The 18,313-nt window shown below is 40.4% G+C and overlaps 1 protein-coding gene across 3 annotated transcripts in view; it reads right to left on the bottom strand.

Annotated features, from left to right (window-relative positions):
• Positions 1 to 17,600, bottom strand: part of JMJD1C (jumonji domain containing 1C) — a 167,959-nt gene extending 150,359 nt beyond the window's left edge. The window contains exon 1 of one of the 3 annotated variants that reach the window (XM_014261523.2): positions 17,287 to 17,600. In XM_014261523.2, the coding sequence (XP_014116998.1) occupies positions 17,287 to 17,427 (141 nt within the window). In that variant the 5' untranslated portion in view covers positions 17,428 to 17,600. Of the gene's footprint in view, positions 1 to 16,993; positions 17,157 to 17,286 lie in introns of those variants that run through there. The other 2 variants (XM_088059403.1, XM_088059402.1) reach the window with 2 other exon arrangements.
• Positions 17,601 to 18,313: the final 713 nt, after the last annotated feature.

The raw sequence follows: 18,313 nt of genomic DNA, 5'->3' as shown, positions 1-18,313 counted from the left end.
ATTCACTTAAATTTTCATTAGAAATACCTTGTTCCACTTACCACTTAGTTTCCTAGACCACAAATTATGTGCATACAGTTCTAAAGTCACAAGTTTAATCCATTTCAAAAGTTATTTCCTGAGCTGATACCACAGAAATGAAAGAAGTGTATTAGAAATGAAAAATAAATTATCTGTGCTGAGGGAAAATAAGGTTAGAATGTACTTAAAACAGGAGCTGAATCAGATTGCTTACCACAATCATATGGTTAGGGTCACAAAACCCAATAAAACTCCCTCAGTGATACTAACATGCATAGTTTGCACCTCAAGCATACCACGTTTAAGACAGAACTTTCAGTGTTCATCCCAATACTATTCGTTTCTATCATCTCCTTCAAGACTGTGGTAGTTTGACACTGATTGATATTTAGGGAAATAAGTAAGAAACACCCACGGAATTGATTTCTTTGAGAGAAGCTGCTGGGAGCTTCCTCTGTGCTTGAGACAAGCCAACAGCTGGCCAGTTCTGAGAACTGAGCATTTTGAACCAGCAAAAATTAGGTCCACCTCTGTGAAAACCACCTTTTAAAAACCACAAGCCCAGGAACTTTCACTATTTGTTTCCAGCCTTGAAAAGTAGCAGAGCTCTGATGAGGCCGGCCCTGCTGCCCAACAGCCTGCATGGCCTGGGGTGGGGTTAAGCCAGGCCCCAATGGCTCCTGGGCGGGGGATGGAGATCGGGGGGTCAGGGGCCAGCCCCAGGCTGGGCCAGGCCACGGCTGCTGACACTCACCAAAAACCCCAAAAACCCCCCCCTCCCTCGCCAAGATGGCTCCAGGCAGAGGACTGCCCACCCCACCCCCAGCGGCTGCTGGGCTGAGAGAGGCACTAGCTCGGCCTGAAATCAAACACCGTGACTGCCTTCCGTGGCCTGGGCAAGATTTAACCCTTTCACAGATGAGACCCTCAGACCTTGTCCCTCTCTCTGGGAAAAGAAAAGGACAAAGTGACACGCTGGAAGACAACATGAAAATATCATGGTCAGTAGAAGAAAGAGCCAAGCCTCAGATGGAAGAGGGATGAGGAGATGCCAAATGGGGCTGAAATATTCTTTTGGTAAGGCCATGGAGATGGACAATGATACACTGAAAATATCTCCTTTAATTCATGAAAAAGTATTGTGGGAATGAAGTATTCAAACTGTAGATGTGAGCAGCGGAATCCATTGATGAAGCCAAGCAGATGTTGGAGTAGCTGTGATCCCATGAGACATTTGAACAGAGAACATTGATGAAGACCCTTTGCCCCAGGGAGAGAAGAAAACCTCTGTTCCCAGAGATGATCACAGAGACAGATGAGGAGAACCTTTGCTTCTGAATATCTCATCCTTAAAATAATACCCCTTGAGTTCATGGCCCATGGACACATCTCTAGGAGGGCTGTGAAAATGGGCGGAAATGTCACGATGGCAGAATTTTTGCCCAGGTGTTTGCTATTCGTAGAAATAAAAAGCCATGAGAGAACTGTTTCTTGTGGAGAACTCTCCATGAAATGACAAGAGAAAACTCCTCTCCCTACATGAACTGATAGAAGACTATTGTATAGTTGGTACTGTTTTAACATCCCAGGTTTTGTTTCTATGTTGTCAGTTGGGAAAGGAAAAAGTTAGGCAGGGTGAGGAAAGGTTTCTGGAGGTTTTATTCTGGTTTCTTACTGTAGTTTCGGTAAGAAACTTTCTTTATTCCTATTAAGTTTTAAGCCTGTTTTGCCCATCTCCTAATCCATATCTCACAGCGAGAAATGAGTAAGTGCCCTGGTGATTTTAGCCAGCACTAAAACCCACCACATTATTTGGTGTGTTGGCTGGGAAACTCAAATTGGCAAATCTAAACCACTACAAAGGTCCTTATCCTTACATATCTTTAAGTCCTACCCTAGATTTGTACTTCAGTTATTTCATCGTTTTTTCCTTTGGACTTCACAGCTATGCTCATACATAGCACCTCACAATGCTGTTATACAGTAATTTTATAATTGTTCATAATAACAGTATCTGTCATATGATATCTTATAATGTCATTGCCTTCCTTTACTAATGTAACTTACTGGGATTTTGGTTTCAAAGACTTCAGACTCAGCCACAAAATGCCAAATCCCACTTCTGATGCATATTTAGAACCTGTCACTGGCTACGTTTTTTTTTTTTAAAGAAAAAAAAAAAAAGGAAATATGTAGAGAATATTTTATATTTTAGTAAAAGCCTGTCTGCACAAACCAGCCTTTGGTATAAGTGGTGATATTAAAGGCTAAAGTCCTTGAAACTCTCCTGAAGCAGAGAGAATGAAAGAAAAACAATATCCTTGTGTACAGGAGAAAGAATGTAAACCAATATGTATTAGCCAATAGTAACTTGCTTAGCCTGTGGACCCTATAAAACCCTATAGAAGTGTGCTAAAGATGGAAATAAATTACATTTGCCATACTTCTATGAAGACTAGACTGAATAGTCTGAGTGGTTTCTCAATAGAAAGAGGAGAGGGAAAGAGAAAGGGAAAGGAAAAAAGGAAAATTCCATTCCAATCTGCCATATTGGAGTTTTATCCCTGGCTATCCTTCATGTTTGACAGACAACTGAGAAACTCCAGTAGAGCTACTTTGCTATACACCTCAAAAATGTCTCCTACTCTCCTCTGTCAAAAGATTTCCCAAAGATTAGGATGCAGGGTGCAAACAATACATCTCAGCTCCTTGTCATTTTGTATTTCAGAAACTCTGTAGCAGTGACAATTCTAGCTCTGCCTTTGCACAGCATCTACCACAGTAAGGTCTTGTCAAAGAGTGTCCTACAAAGTAAACAGACATGCATGGACACAGAAACCATAATCTCAGCAATTCCAAAACTGACGCTTGGCCAAAGTTTTGTCATGTGATACAGAGTCTATTTACCCTGGAACATCTCAGTCTTATCTTCAGACAAACAAAATGACATATGCAGAAGTCCATTTTTTAAGTTAACCACCCCCAACCCACCAGGTCATCTCCAGCAAAAATATGCCACTAATAAATCAATTTATTGCCCACAGAAGCAAAGAGCCAACAGACCTGTGTAACCATCTACCATTACCAGAAGCCACACTTATGTCTTTTACTTTTTAATGAGAAATTAGTAGTTTCAGTAAGTTTGATATTCACAATAGAAGTTATTCGTTAGCTAAATATATCTAATTTCCTGAGGGAAGGGAGGTTTACTGGAGTCTTCCAACTGTGAGGACAGGCCAAGATGATTATAAGAATCCTGAAGTACTCCAGCCACAGAAAGATGCAATAAAGAGATATGGTCTAAGGAGAAATTAAAATATAACTCATCATTGGGGTAGGTAGGGTACAAGAAATGCTAAACAGGACTTGGTGCTTTGGGGCTAAACAAGATTGAGTGTTTTGCACAGGATGAAAGAAGATTAAAAGCAGTGTCAATTTTCACTCATGTATTATACATGAATATCTCACTCTAATATTCTATTTTAAGACACCTTCTCCTGGCATAACTGTCCTGAGGTGACTTTACCTTTAGAATAGCTTTGGGAGCTAGGGAAGTTGAAACTGCTGGAGGCTGATGGGAGTTTTTTCTCTTGACCAATGACTGACCATTCCTGAGAATTGGCTGCAGTTTGAACCATTGAGAAGTGAGATCAACCTGTGAACACCTACCTTAAGATGTAAGGCCGAGAATTTCTTGTTCTCTTTGGTTTCCGGCTTTTGAAGAGGTAACAGGCTCCGGCTCGGCCTCCTCCTCCCCCATACCAGGCCAGACAAGGCCGCGGAGGGGAGTGGTGGGGAGGCGAGCAGGCCCAGGCCGGGTCAGGCCAGTTCCCCCAGCTCGGCTGCAGTTTCTGCCGCTGCTGAGTTTTACCAGAGACTGCCGAGTAAGGAGAGGCCATCGCAGACAGCTCCAGCCACCGCTCTGGCAGAGATAACAGAACCACCTACCAGGCCTGGGCAAGATTTTAACCCTTTCATTACCCAGATGAAACTTGCAGATTAATCCTTTTTTCCAGAGAGAGAAAGAGAGAGTAATCAACATGTAAAAGAGATCCTATAAACTATCAAAGATAGTGAAGAAAGGAATTAAGCCTCAGAGGAGGTGGAGAAAGAAGATGCTTTAATTAGCTGAAATATTTTTCTGTTAAAGCTATGGAGATGGACAGTAGTGTTCTGAAAAAAACTCCTTTAATTCATGACAGTATATTGGGAGGAATGGAGTGTTTCAAAGTGTGGATTTTGAGCAAATGGTGAAGTAGTTGTGGTACTGTGAGATGCTGGAACAGAGGAGGAGAAGTAATAGTTGAAGATTTGGGGCCTTTAAGAGGCAAAGAGAACACTTCTATTTCCAGAGAAGCTCACAGAGACAGATGAAGAGAACTTTTGCCTTTGAATAACTCATCCTTAAAAATGACATCCCTAGACTCATTTGACCCATAACACACCTCAGAGTGATGTGAAACGGGAGGAGAGAACTGATGGCAGAATTTCCGGGCAGCTGGCATCAGAGAAATAGAAACCTATAAAATAAATAGTTTTCTTGTGAGAAACTCTATAAGTAGCAGAAGAAGACTTCTATTTCTCTACAAAGACTGATGAAAAGACTGTAGCAAGAATTGGGACTGGTTTAAACCACCAAAGTTTTTTTTGTCTCTATGTTGTCATGTGAACAAGGGAATGGTTGGGTAGTGAGGCAGAAAAGGGTTTTCTGGAGGTTTTATTCTGGTATTCTTATAGTTTTTGTTAATAAACTTCCTTTATTCCTTTTAAGTTTTAAGCCTGTTTTGCTCTTGTTCTAATCCACATCTCACAGCAAGAAATAAGTAAGTTTTCTAGTGATTTTTTAGTTACTGCTTTAAAACCACAACATTTATTTAGTGCGTTGGCCGGGAAACGAAATTGGCAAATCTAAACCACTACAATAACATTTTCCATTGTCAATTTTCTCATGCTGGCTACCTTGATTTGATATTTCTAAAATTAGAAGGTAAGAAAAAACAGAGAACACAGCAAGATGCATGGGTACATTATTAAACAGCACTCATTTTAAAGCACATCAACAATGACTTCTAGTTGCAATGACTGTGATATTAAGTGTTCTATGAAAGTGTTTAAATATTTCTTTGCAAATTACTTTTATACATTACAACCTGTAGAAAAATTTTAATTGTATTCTTTTCCCCAGGAGTGCATTTCCCATAATGCACATACACTAAGTTATAGACCATTGCAAGCTTCAACCACTATCATAGACTACCCTCCCTTCAAAGTGCTAACCCGTTTAGCATGACTGCTAAAGCAGGACTTCATTTTCTTCCAGATGGTTAGTAAAATCTTTTATTAGAGTATCTGAGTAAGTACTTTCCATTTTAAATAATGTCAGTAGTGTTGGAAAACAGATAAAAGGATTACACAAAAGCAACCAACCAATAGAGAAATAGACTTCAAAGCACAACTTAACAGCACATACCGCCCCTAGTTTATCATTACTGCTCCCCACACCACCTTTCACCACTACAAGTATCATAGACCCCAAACCCCACCCCTTAGCTCTCCTCTCCCAATCAACAATGCAAATAAAACACAGCAGAGGCCTACACAGTCTATTGCACAAGTAGTAGAGCAGCAATTTTCAAATTCTGTTGCAAAGCGGATACATCTATTTTCTTATTAAATACCTCATTTTTATCACCATAAATGCCAATACTAGTAGGCAATATATCATTACCACACAAATTTATTACTTTCTACTATTGTTTCATATATATATATATATATATATATATATATATATATTTAAGCTTGGTTTCCAGTCAAGATTTACTTATTAACTTTCATCTGCTGACAAATTTCAGAGGATCTAGATGTTTCTGCCCACAAATAAATTTATGAGGCTTGCAAAGCCAGTGATTGCAAATCTATACACTACCGATTGTGGGCTGGCTCCCTGCCCAATAGGCAGGGCTGCAGTTCCATACCTCATGCTGCCACTGCCCAGCTGACAGGCCCAATAATGAAAGGTATGTAATACTGATGTGGTGAAAAAAACACCTAGCATTAATTAAAAGTAGCTTTCAGCAAAACACATATTTAAGTTAGACATCACTGTCCTCTAAGACCTAAAGGGAAAAAACCACCAACTTCTCCACACTGAAGAAAAAGGTTAATTCTCTAGCCCCACTGGTTCAGACAATAAAATCACACTTGGATAGTATGAAGGTGGATAAAGCTGCAGAAAGAGTTTGCACTTTACCAGACATCTGATAAATTAATCCCTTTCAAGACTACCTGCCTGTTTGAGCTCTCATAACTAACAGAATTCAACAGCAGCTTTACTTAAAATCTGAGATTAAAAAAATCAGCTGAAAGTCAATCAAGCAGCAGCACATATTCACAGAAAATTTGTGTGCATTAGCACAGACACACTCAGAACCACTTTTCTGTGTGCCACAGGTAGTCCAAACCTACCACAGTATCAGGCACCATCTTCCTCCATCACAATGTATTTTAGGGAAGCAGTTTCCAAGACCTAAGTTTCCAGAAACTTTCCTAAACCCCAGAATTATGCTGCTATGTTATTATCCATGGTACTTAGATACCAGCTGGTAGTTCTCTATCCCAGAAACCCTGCAACTCTAAGTGAGGTTTGAGCTCAGGCTCTCTGTCCTATACATGCAGTGCCAAGGAAGCATAGTACACGACTGCTATGTTACAAGTGAGTCTCCCTTTGCATCCAAGAGCTGACAAATAACAAGCAGATACAGCAAAGTCCTGGAAAGAGAAGTAAACAAAGCAATTAAGAACAGCCACAAAAAAACATCTCAGTTCCACAATTGACATAAGAAATACCAAACTGACAGCTTTAGGAACAAGAACTGGCCCAAGCTGTAATTAATTACACAGCAAAACCAGTTTCATGTCTCTGCTCTGACCTTAAATAATCAATGCTTTTTGAGACTTCCTTTTTTCCTGAGCTAGGTTTGAGTAAAGCTATCAATTTAGGTACTAAACTTTAACATTTAGACTTTCCTTATTTACAAATTTCTTAATATTTCTTTGTGCTAGAGAATGGACCCAGAGCACCCAGAAGCCCTCCAGGAACAGATGCCTTCCTTTTGCCAATTTACATCAAACTACATGGGTTTCTGCATTCAAATCATCAGAGTCCTCTCTTCTTTCCTTGCCTCCTCTGTTGACTGACCCATACCTTCTACTTCTAGTTTCTATATGTGCCTGTCCAGTCTCTTCATAAAGTCCTGATTAAAGAAAACTCAAGAACTGATAAAAAAGTTTTCAGGGGGGGGGGGGGGGGGAAAGGAAGAAAAAAGAAAAGTTATTTTCCATTATTTCATGCCTCCAAACACTAGCTAACTCAATCCTAAGATTTCCAAGGGCCATTCTGCATGTCTTTACATTGTCCTCTTAACTAAAGACAGTTCCTAAAGTGCAGACCAAGACCAAAACCAGAATTCTGTATAAAATAAAGGAAAAACACAGACATAGAACTAACTGGTTATGTCAACTGAAGCCTTAAACATTTTCAACTACACCAGTAAACATTCCTGGAACACAGATTCCAGGTACCTGGATGGAAATGGATAGTTACCATAATACAAAACACATCTTAGAAAAAAACCTAGGAGGGTACTGAATGCAGTCCTTTTACCTCAGCCAGCAAACCTAAGAACCCTCTGGATATACAAACTTCCTCCATTTAAGAGGAACCAAGTGAAGAGCCCTGGTAAGTTCTGCCATTATTCTAGCAGAAAAGTAATACATGGGAAAACTTAACACTTGTATTCTATGTATCACATTTGAAACTAAGCCACTGAGCACTCAATTTTGCCATGTTATTGAAACATGAGCCATGCTCAAATGCGTTTAAATGTTAAAATAAAAAAAAAATTAAAAAATCATATATCAGAAAACTTGCTGTTAAAAAAACTTTGACAGGGAAAAATATGTCAAAGTATACACAGACATCTCACTTTACCTAAAAAGGCAATATTACAGAACTAAAAAAAACAAAAAACAAACCAAATTAAGCAGTATCAGTGAGCCATTTTTCTCAGCATCAACAGAAAGCCAAATCTTTTAATTTTAAATATAGAAATCTTTACAATCATTTACTAAAGTAGTACATTCAGTTTTAAAATAAACCATCTGATGGAATTATAAAGGTAGTCACTGAATAACTTATTAAACAAGATTTTCATTTTCTATAGTCTTAGGCCTGACTCACTAAATTGAAATCTTGTTAAAAGCAATCAGTAACAAAATAAATGGATTAATTTATACTACAAACTTTAAAGGAAAAAATTCTAAAAAGTAACAAAGCACTTGAAACATTTTCTATTTATAAAAAAAGTTGAACTTCCTTTAAGTTAGACAAAATGTTCACTCATTCGTTTTAAATGTTGACTCAAATCTTTTAAAAGATCATGCAGAAGATAAGTACCCTGATAATTGAAACAAACCTATCTATTTAATTGAGAAGTGACCATGACATTATCTAAAAATATTCACATATCGCATTCTGACCTACATACAAATTTTAAAATGTGACAAATACAGGAGGTTCAAGTGTATTTAGGACAGCAAACCTGAATTAGCCATTAGCAAACCAGAAATATTTCATTATCACCTCCACATTTTTTTTAAACTTTACTCACTGCTTAATTGCTATTAAATAGATTACCACCAAAGTTTGACCAACATCTCGGGATACTAAACGTAAATACATCTGCAACAGACAATTTTGTTACCAAAACTGAAAAGAAAAATCAACTGTATACTCCAATGAAGAAATAAATTATTTTTTTATTTAAAACTCATAATGCTACCTTATTTCCTGAAGGAAAAAAAAAATTAACTCAACAGTATTAAATTAAATCTGTTCAGAGCAACCTGCAGAAAGGGAATCTTGTGAAGATATACATCTTGGTGTAGACAGCCATTTAAGACAAGCAAACTGCACTCTTTGGAATAATCTAGTTGGAAGAAAATTTTATTTGGACTGGGTTGGAAGGGCTTGACAGAACAGATACCTCCTTTTCTCTTGGGTTAAGAAACAGTGAAGGACAATTGACATATTTATAAGCTCCAAGAGACAAATATGAAGTCACAGAGCAGAGCTAATAAAATCTTGAGTGCCAAGCAAAAATAATGAAAATAATGAAAAAAATCATGAATGGCAAGCAAGGGGTGACTGTGGACTTGTACTGCACAATGCAGGGACGAAAGCATACCTGAAACTGCACAAGGGAATCCTGAGTATGATGCACAGGTAAAGCCTGACCCTTCTTTGTCACCGTATTTTAAGAAGTTCACAAAGATTCAAAATTATTTCCCACTAATTTCTTTATGAGAAATCCAGGAAGGCATACAAACCTCAATGAACTCTGCTGGATGAAGTCCCTATGAAGAGCTATAAACAAAACACTGAAGAAGTACAGCCATAATCCAGAATTGTAGAGGTGTCACAGCAAAGCATCACAGCTGCTCTGAAGACCACAGTACCTCATTCAATTCAGGCCTCAACTATATCAGCTTTTGTATTTTTAACTAAAATGTTGGCAACTAGACCACTGTTAGATTCTAACTCTTTAAATCTCACCATGGGTCTACAGCCTAAAACTCATTAACCTCCCCTCTAAAAGCTGCTTGCACCATGTCTTGATTGTACATACTTGATCCTGTCTGTGATTGTGATGGATTGGCATTTAAAGAACAAGGGGAAACACCTAAGGAAGTTAAAGCTGCTGGAGGCTGATGGGAGTTTTTCTCCTGGCCAAGAAGACCAAGGCTGAAAAAATGAAGTCTTCAAGTTATGTTGTAGGAAGAATTAAGGTGCAATAAAAAGTACAGATTAATGAGAAACTCCAGCCAAAGACTTCAATACCATTTCCTGGTTTTCCTCCTCCAAGATTTTCTATATTGACTGAACAGTTTAGATCACGTATTTTCTATAATTACTCCAACAAGTTTCTCTGTCTGCTTGACTTTCGCTTTTGGGCTGCTTGCTTTGTTTTTGAAAGGTAGTAAATTTACATTCCATGTTTCAGGAAAGAAGAGAAGCCAAGAAAAGCAAAAAAATAAGGAAATCAACTGGAGGAATGTTTCAAAATTAATTGTCCTTATCAACACTCCTCCAAAACACAGCTTTTCCAGTCCCTCCTCACCAGACAGGAAAGACTGAATAAATTTTACTTGGACCACCTGGCAATGACTCAGCAAGTGCTCCCTTTTTCACAGAGCAATCAAAATTCAGATTTTAAACCATCATTTGATTGAAGAGCCCTGTTCCATTAGCAAAAACTAAAACCATAGTGACCCAACCCAAATAATAAGTCAGCAGTGTCTACTCGAGTTACCTGCAGTGAAGCCTGGCTGCAACCATTTCACCATCTGCATCAGCTATAATGCTGTTCAGAACACTCAAAAAGATCTTCGTTAATGCAGAAGTACTATAAGTAAACTTTACTGAGTCATCAGAGGTTTATGCATTTTAACATAGAGATGCTTAGGTTTCCCTTAGAGCATTTAGTTTCACATCTATTCTTCCAAAACTTGCTTTTGTAAGTAAGTCTTGCATCAGCAGACATCAAATGATCATGTCATGCACTGTTGTGAACATTTATTTCTTTATTCAGCTGAAAGAAGAAATTAGTCATACTGTGTGAATAATACAACCCTGAGAGGTATTTAAGTCAGTTTTCAACTTCATTCAGGAGACATTTCTCCTGGACACAGTTGCGCTTTAAGCTGCTCCTACCCTCAGACCATATCACCTCCTCAGTCTCAGTACAACGGCGTGAAGTACCATACAGTGAATGAATCAGGAAACTGCTCTGGGTTAAAAAAAAAAAATTAAGCCAGCAGTGCCACCAAGAGAAATGTCTGTGGAACCACAGTCTCCAAAACTTCTAAAAATGTTGCTACTGGAGGATCAAGCTAGATGCTTTTAATGCTCATCCTACATCTTTTGTGCTCATGAAGCTCTGGACAGAGTACATGAATTAGCTCAAAGCCAGTTGCTGTATGCACATGAAAGTAAATTCTTCAGGAGCAAATCAAATTGCTTCATTCCATTTAATTCTCAAACGTAGCAGCAGCTGTTTTAAGTAAAATAATACTTTAAAGAAAATTACTAGAAAGCAAAACACAGCAAAATCCTTAACATTTCTCTGGATCCCCTGCTCTCATTTTGTCTTCTAACATGAAAATCAGTGGTGCACAGGTATAATATCAACTAACAATAGTAATTTTCTGGAGGAATCAATATAATGAAGCAATATAGCATTAGTTTAGCTTAGAATTCTCCACCAGTTTCCAACAACAAGCTGGTTACATGCAGTGTAGGTCTCAGTCCCTACCTAGCAGGGTGAGGAGGGAAGCCCTCCCTGAAGCAATATGGGATGTCAATGTTCAGAGTCCAACAGTGGGCATTAGCAGCATGTCACAGAGGTGTCTCTTCAGAGACAAACACATGCTGCCAACTTCAGATGAACTTCTCAGATGATTATTTTTTTTCAGCATAAGCAACAGCAGTTTACAAAGTCCAGCTGAATGGGAAAGTCAAGCCTAACCCCAGCAGAGATTCAAGATCACTGATGGAAAGAAGCAGGTCTATAGTTCTATCTCTATCCACTGACAGTAGTATTAGAAGAAGGCTGAGTTGATTTTTTGACCCAATTTCCCAAGTACCACTTTTAAAATACATTCCGTTTGATATTAAATAACAGTTCTGCTGTTCTCAAGCAAGTTTAGAGATCCTGGAAGGTGCACAAGGAAAATGGCTTCTTATAAAAAAAAGAGTTGCTCATTCTTTACAACTCCTTATGATGGCTATGCCATGCTTTGAGACAGCTCCCAAGATTCACGAAAAGTTCCAGAAAAAGAAAAATCTGAGGTAACACAAATGTGGAATAATACAGTATTTATATGCAAAACATATAAAAGGCAAAAGCAGTATTTTTTATTAAGAAAATATCTCCTACCTCTTCCTAAGAGCCTCCTGGAACATTTAACTATAGGATCAACCCTTTATTTTTCCCTACTTTGCTCACTGTTGCTTACTTGGCAACTAGGTAGCAAATTAATTAAATGATTCGTCCCTAACTCAGGACACCTGAACTCTTTGCAATCTTGACATTCAAACAAACTTTACTCAAAATCCATCAATGCAGGTACATTTACTTATTGATCTACATCATAGACAGGTTTCTTTTAGTAAAAGAAGTGAAGAGGGAAGGGCAGAGTATAAAGCACTGGATCCTTGCAGTCAATTTCATAGGAACACTCCTCTGTTTGATCTTTTTGTCAAATTACTATGAAAGAGAGATACTCCTTCCTGAACTATCTCTGGAAGACAGATGGGGTGACATTCACAGACGCAGCATGACAAGTTTAACCTTACTAGAAACACCAAAGGAAAGAGGAAGTTTTCTTTACTGCTTAGCCAAGAAAACACTGCCCAGCTGACATGCACCAAACTTATGAGACTCTTGTTGGCAACAATACTGATACAGAATACCAGAAACAACTGAAAATCGTCCAAATCCCTGTCACATTTTGAGCTTCTCCCACTCCTTTCAAACCAGATTCAAGCCATATATAAAACACATCCTACAAAATTCCTTCATTCAAAGGTGGCAGTGATATGATATGACTGTAGTGTCATCTGCAATAGCTGAAGTAAATAACATGACAGGATCCTCGTCAACAACATGCTCTTCATCATTAATCCAGATGCTAGTTCAAAAACATATTGAATTTTTAAATTCCATTAATCACCAACAAGCTGTGCACAACTAGTCTAAAGCATAATTATTTACTTTCTACAATAATTTCACTGAAGATTTTCCTGTGTCTTCCAGTTTATGTCAAGGCTAACAAGTCAAAGCTGCAGAGCATGTACTTCTAAAATAAGGAATAAAAATAGAAATTTTGTTTTTAAACAGACCAGATCAAATGTGTTCAAAAAATTAACCCATGCACTTTCTCCTTATAATACTATCATAGCAAAAGGAGAATAGAGAACATGCAACACACAGCACTAAAAATCAGTATATGGCAGAAACCAAATGCAACCCACAGAAGTGCAATTCTGTGCCTCTATGACAAAGCCAGATCACATTCAGCAACTTTGAGAATGCAGAAGCAGGAACATGAAAATAATTACATTTTCTAAAAAAACTAGGTAAGAGCAGCTCCACACACAAACGCAAATTTAACTTCATAATTTAGTGAGAAACTAAGCAGTGTATGGAGCACTTGACTAAAATATCTTTTGTTTTCTAATTATCAAAAGTTATTTTAAATTATTTTCATATTAAATGTAACACAGTAGTGGTAAGTTTTCATTACATTTTGTGAATTTCCATTTTACTTTTAAGTGGAGGCAAACTCAATTAAAACAGATACACAATCTGCTGATATTCTCTTCAAAAGGTTTTACCAGACTTACTGAATTTTTAACAATTCCCTGTTTGTAAACTACCAAATATGAAATACCAAAAACTACAATTCACCAAAAGTATTAATATATTGTTTACACCACTATATCTTACTGATTTTATTGTAAATAAAAATCACACAACTGCTTCAAACTATCATTCATATTTAGGCTTTTATGAAGAGTATCTGATATGGTGATTTATTGTCACAGTATATTTCCCTATGCACAATTATTAGATGTTAGTCTGCCTATCATAATGCATTAGACTACCAACTCAATTTTTATCCTGTCTTCTAAACCATGTGCTTTATGATGGAAAAATTAATGCATCAATACTTACAAATTACAGATTTCAGTATTTTAAAATTAACGAGATTTCTTTATTATGAGTTGCACATTGTACGTTTAAAAGTCTACTTCCATTTTCTCTTTCATCACCATGTCAAAGTTTTGCAATCTGTGGCCCAGTAATCAATTCTTATGGGACAGTAAAGACCAGGGAGATCATATGGCATTGACTCCACCTCTTTCCTCCTGGCCATTTCTTTATTTGCCCAGTTATCACTGTAATCAGAGCAGCACACAAGCTTTTTCAGGCAGTTAGAAGGAAGGAAAAATAGATCTCCCAGTTTCCTCTAACAACATTTGGTGTGAAGCTGAAAAAGTATACCAAAAAATATAAAAGTATATTAAATATACTTTCATGGAGTAGGGGAGACATAGCAGGAAGAAAATACCAGACAATTGAGTTCTTTCCTACATTTTCCTAACAGGACAATAATTTTAACTATGAAAATAACCAATAATTTAGCTATAAAGATACAGTCATGAAACGAATTTAGCAGCATACAAAAAATGGCCTCTTGATTTCCCTGCTCAAAGGTGGAGAGCAGCTAGTCCAGCCTTCAAGTCCAGAGTTCCTGATTTAATGACTAGTTCTGTTTACAGCAGAACTAATGAAACTCAGTTTACTCCAGATTTGCTCCTATAAGCCCTGTGGCCACTTAACTTTAATTACATCAGTTGCCTCTAAGCTTACCCATGTCTCCTTGAACTCATGCACCACATAAAACTCCCCATTTGTCCATATATTCCCATACTCACACAGAGGCTTACTCTCACACTTTCATTAACACTCAGCTCTTTGTCATGTCTTCTTGTTCCACCACCTATCTCTGAATGGTGCTACAAAAGACAGCATATGCTGTAGCTGGTTTGAAGCTGGGTGCATGCTGGCTGGCCAGCTGGAGATCGCCTCTTCACTTCCAGGAGAACACCAAATGCCATGACCTCCTTGCCTTTATGGTTTTTTGGGGAGAGGGTTCTCAGATGTCAGCTTTCACAGACTAGGGGAAGGCAGTCTTTCTCAAACCCCTCTCTGTTCTTAAACTGGCTGAAATTGACTGGAGGGTTCACACTTACTCAGGAAGAAAAGACACAAAGTCAATGCAAATAGTACTTCCTTAGAAACCAAGATTAGGAGGTAACTCAGTTACAACCAGCTGCAATTCATATTGAAAATGCCCACTGATGCCCTCCTCCTGTCCTGTGGTTCAGGGCAGATTCTGGATTTCTCACTCTTCCATCCCACTCTTGTGGGACCAGGAAAACACAAAATTGACAAAAAGTCAATTTCAACATTTTTATACTGCACCCTGTGGGCAGCAATTAAACTGTCAACAAGAATTACCACTTCAGTCAAGTGACAGGGAGCAGCAGCAGGGTCTGGAGATATTTATAGGGATGGCACACCTCAAAACAAAAGCCATGGAAGGATAACAGCAGTTACTCCAGCTAGAATAGCACACACAGAACAGGGCTAACAGAAAAACGTCCTTGTATTTTCCTGGGGGCAGGGGGAAAGGATAATCACATTAGCAAATACTGACTAATAAGAAGCTAATGTTAATTATAAATGCAGAAAGAGAGTCTAACCTACAGAAACTACCTGTTGCTTAAAGAAACCTTATCATTTTTTTCCTCAATCCACTTCTTTGTGCTTTGGGGCCAGAGAATACCTAACACAAACCCTAACTGCTGCACTTTAAAGACGGCAATGATGTTCCAGTAAAGTACTACTGCGGAACTCTTCAGACCTAGAAATTATTTTCAAAACATTCCAAGGCTTCCAGCACCCATAGGTGACTAGAAGTGCATGTACATAGCATAATGCAGCTGCTGTGCAGCTACCTTGAACACCAGAAGAAATATGGCCACGTTAGCACTGCACTGCACCCAGGCTGAAGTATCCATCCTGCTTCTCAGGTAGTTTGGATCTATCCAAATGGTGCTACACTATGACACATAAGCACACTCTTAGTCACCCTGCCTCAGAAACCAGCTGTAACATGACAGTTCTTCCTTAAATTACCAAGAATTGTAACAAAAGAGCATCTGAAGAGAAAAACAGGCACCAAAGTCAAGAAGAGGAGCCAAGTTTTTACAATTAGCAGCATGCATCTTTCATTTAACATAACAGACGCAGACCCTGAAATGCCTTTCTCTCTTTATGTCAGCTCTGCCCCTAAAGTTTACAAATTATGGCTCTGACTTGTAAATGTTAGTAAATACCTCCTTAAACCTTACGCAGTGCTTCCATAATTGTATACAGATTCTAGAGACTACCCTGCAAGAATAACATCCAAAATAACATTCAAATAAAAATAAAGCATTCTAGACAATTTTCACATATAGTCAAAGGCTGAAAACACAAAACATTTCATAAAGAAGAGCATGAACTTGAATTATGAACTTGAATTCAAGAGCTTCTTGAATTATAGCTGAAGAATGGGGAAAAATCCAGAACTACATGCCCTAAATAAATAAATAAATAAATAGCTAAAAAACACACCAAGAAAATTAACCCAGAATATAGCAAAAAAAGTCGCATCTCAAGTCCACTTTCTGTTTTTGAAACAAATCTTGAAGTCTGGGACGAATGAAAACTAGAGTTCTTAATTCTGTGATTCACACTTCTCAAACTAAGCAATCTACAGTCTCTAGTACCAGACAATTGTTTGCCTAATGAGTTTGTAAAAAAGACAACATTCCACCCAGATCAGTGTCGAGATGTGAACGTCTCCCCCTTCCCAGCAGCAATATGGATTGCCCAGCGCAGTCCGGTGATTCCTTTTTTCAGCCTACGTAATGCCCATTTACACAGTCGTGATATTTTTAAATGTGCTTTCAGAAGCATTAAGTAACATAAAAACATGGAAGGAGACAACCACGGAGGTAGCACAGCACTCCTTTCACTGCGGAATTCACGAACAATATAACGACCAAATCCGAGCAGCACAATAAAACTCCATTTTACAGATTATGCATTCAGAACACCAACCCAAGGAAATCCTGGCCGTGTTTCCCCCCCCAACAGAGTGTGTCTGAGCACAACAGAGCATATCCTCTCTCCTTCGCTAACCTACACACACATTCCTACACCCCTTAGGAAAACAGTGACAGCAGGCATGAAAAGAAGGGAAACAATGACATTCTTTTAATAACAACGTTCACCATCACCGCGCTGGATCCAGTCGGACAGTGCTACGCGGCAGCAGTTTCTGCATTCCTCCGGATCAGCCGCATTCTCCCCTGCTACTCCAGGGGCAGCCTGATTGTCCCTCGTCGGCCAGGCCAAGCACCGGCCCTCTCTCACCGCGGCCGCACACGCCGCGAGGAACCGCGCCTGGCACCAGCCGTGACCCTCGGCTCTACGTCATTGTGCCCGGCCGGGAACGGGGCTATGTCGCGCCGGGCCCGCCGCCCCCCGCCGCAGCCCCCGGTCCGGCCCGAGCCGCGGCTCTTACCGCCAGGTCGGGGCTGTGCGAGTCCCGCTGGGACACGGCGCGGATGACCCCAGCCCGCCAGCGCCCGCTCTCCGGCGGTTCCTCGCCGCCGAGGCACAGGAACCGTTTCCCCACCAGCTCCGGCCGCGTCTCCACCGCCATTGCCGCCGCCGCGCAGGCACCGCACCAGCCGCTGAGCCTGCTGCTCTAGGGGTCGCGCATGGCGGGCGTGGGGCGGGGACGGGCGCGGGGCTCTCGGACTCACAGTGGAGGGAGGGTGGGAGCCCCTCAGCCGCGCCGCCACCGCCCGACAGAAACACTGAACGAGGGGTAGGGGCGGGCCGGGGGTGAGCGCTCCCTCCCTCACCTTCTCCCTCCCTCTCTCCCTCGCGCGCCCGCCCGCCGCGCTGCGGCCCCGACCACTCCGCCCACGCAGCCCCACTTCCATGGAGACCGACGCCGCGCGACGTCTCCCTCCGCCAGGAAGAGCGGGCTAGCTAGCGGCCGCGGGCAAAGAGTCCGCGGCCGCTGGGCTGGCATCGGGACCCCGAGGGGGCTCGTCCCGTCGACCTCTACCCGACCGGGGCAGCACGGCCCTCACCTGCCGCCCCTGCGCCTCCCGAGAGCAACTCCGCGATGATCTGACACTAGCGGAGTACCCACTCCCTGCCTCCGGTGCCACGGCGGGAGTTCGGACACAGCCTCTCCGGGATATTTCCCCTCGGTGGAAGAAGCAGCTGTCCGTTCTCCGCGGGTTCTCCCACACCGTACTTAATGGGCACCACTCCGAGAGCTCATTAATGTATATAAATGTGTGAAAGCGGGGTACCGGTAAGATGGAACCAGGCTCTTTCCGGCTGCACCAGACAATAGGACACGAAGCAAACAGGCAAGGTGTTGTGATGCACTGGAAATGCCACTAGAAGAAGAGAAAGAACTTCTTCACCCTGCGAGTGACACTGGAACAGATTGCCCAGAGAGGGTGCAGAGTCTCTCTCACTAGAGATACTGAAGAACTGTCTGGACACAACCCTGTGCCATGTCGACT

This window comes from Pseudopodoces humilis, chromosome 9, assembly GCF_049639895.1.
Source record: "Pseudopodoces humilis isolate 2021_Gansu_Grassland_sample_001 chromosome 9, ASM4963989v1, whole genome shotgun sequence".
NCBI lineage: Eukaryota > Metazoa > Chordata > Aves > Passeriformes > Paridae > Pseudopodoces > Pseudopodoces humilis.
This window is presented reverse-complemented; position numbering and strand designations above follow the sequence as displayed.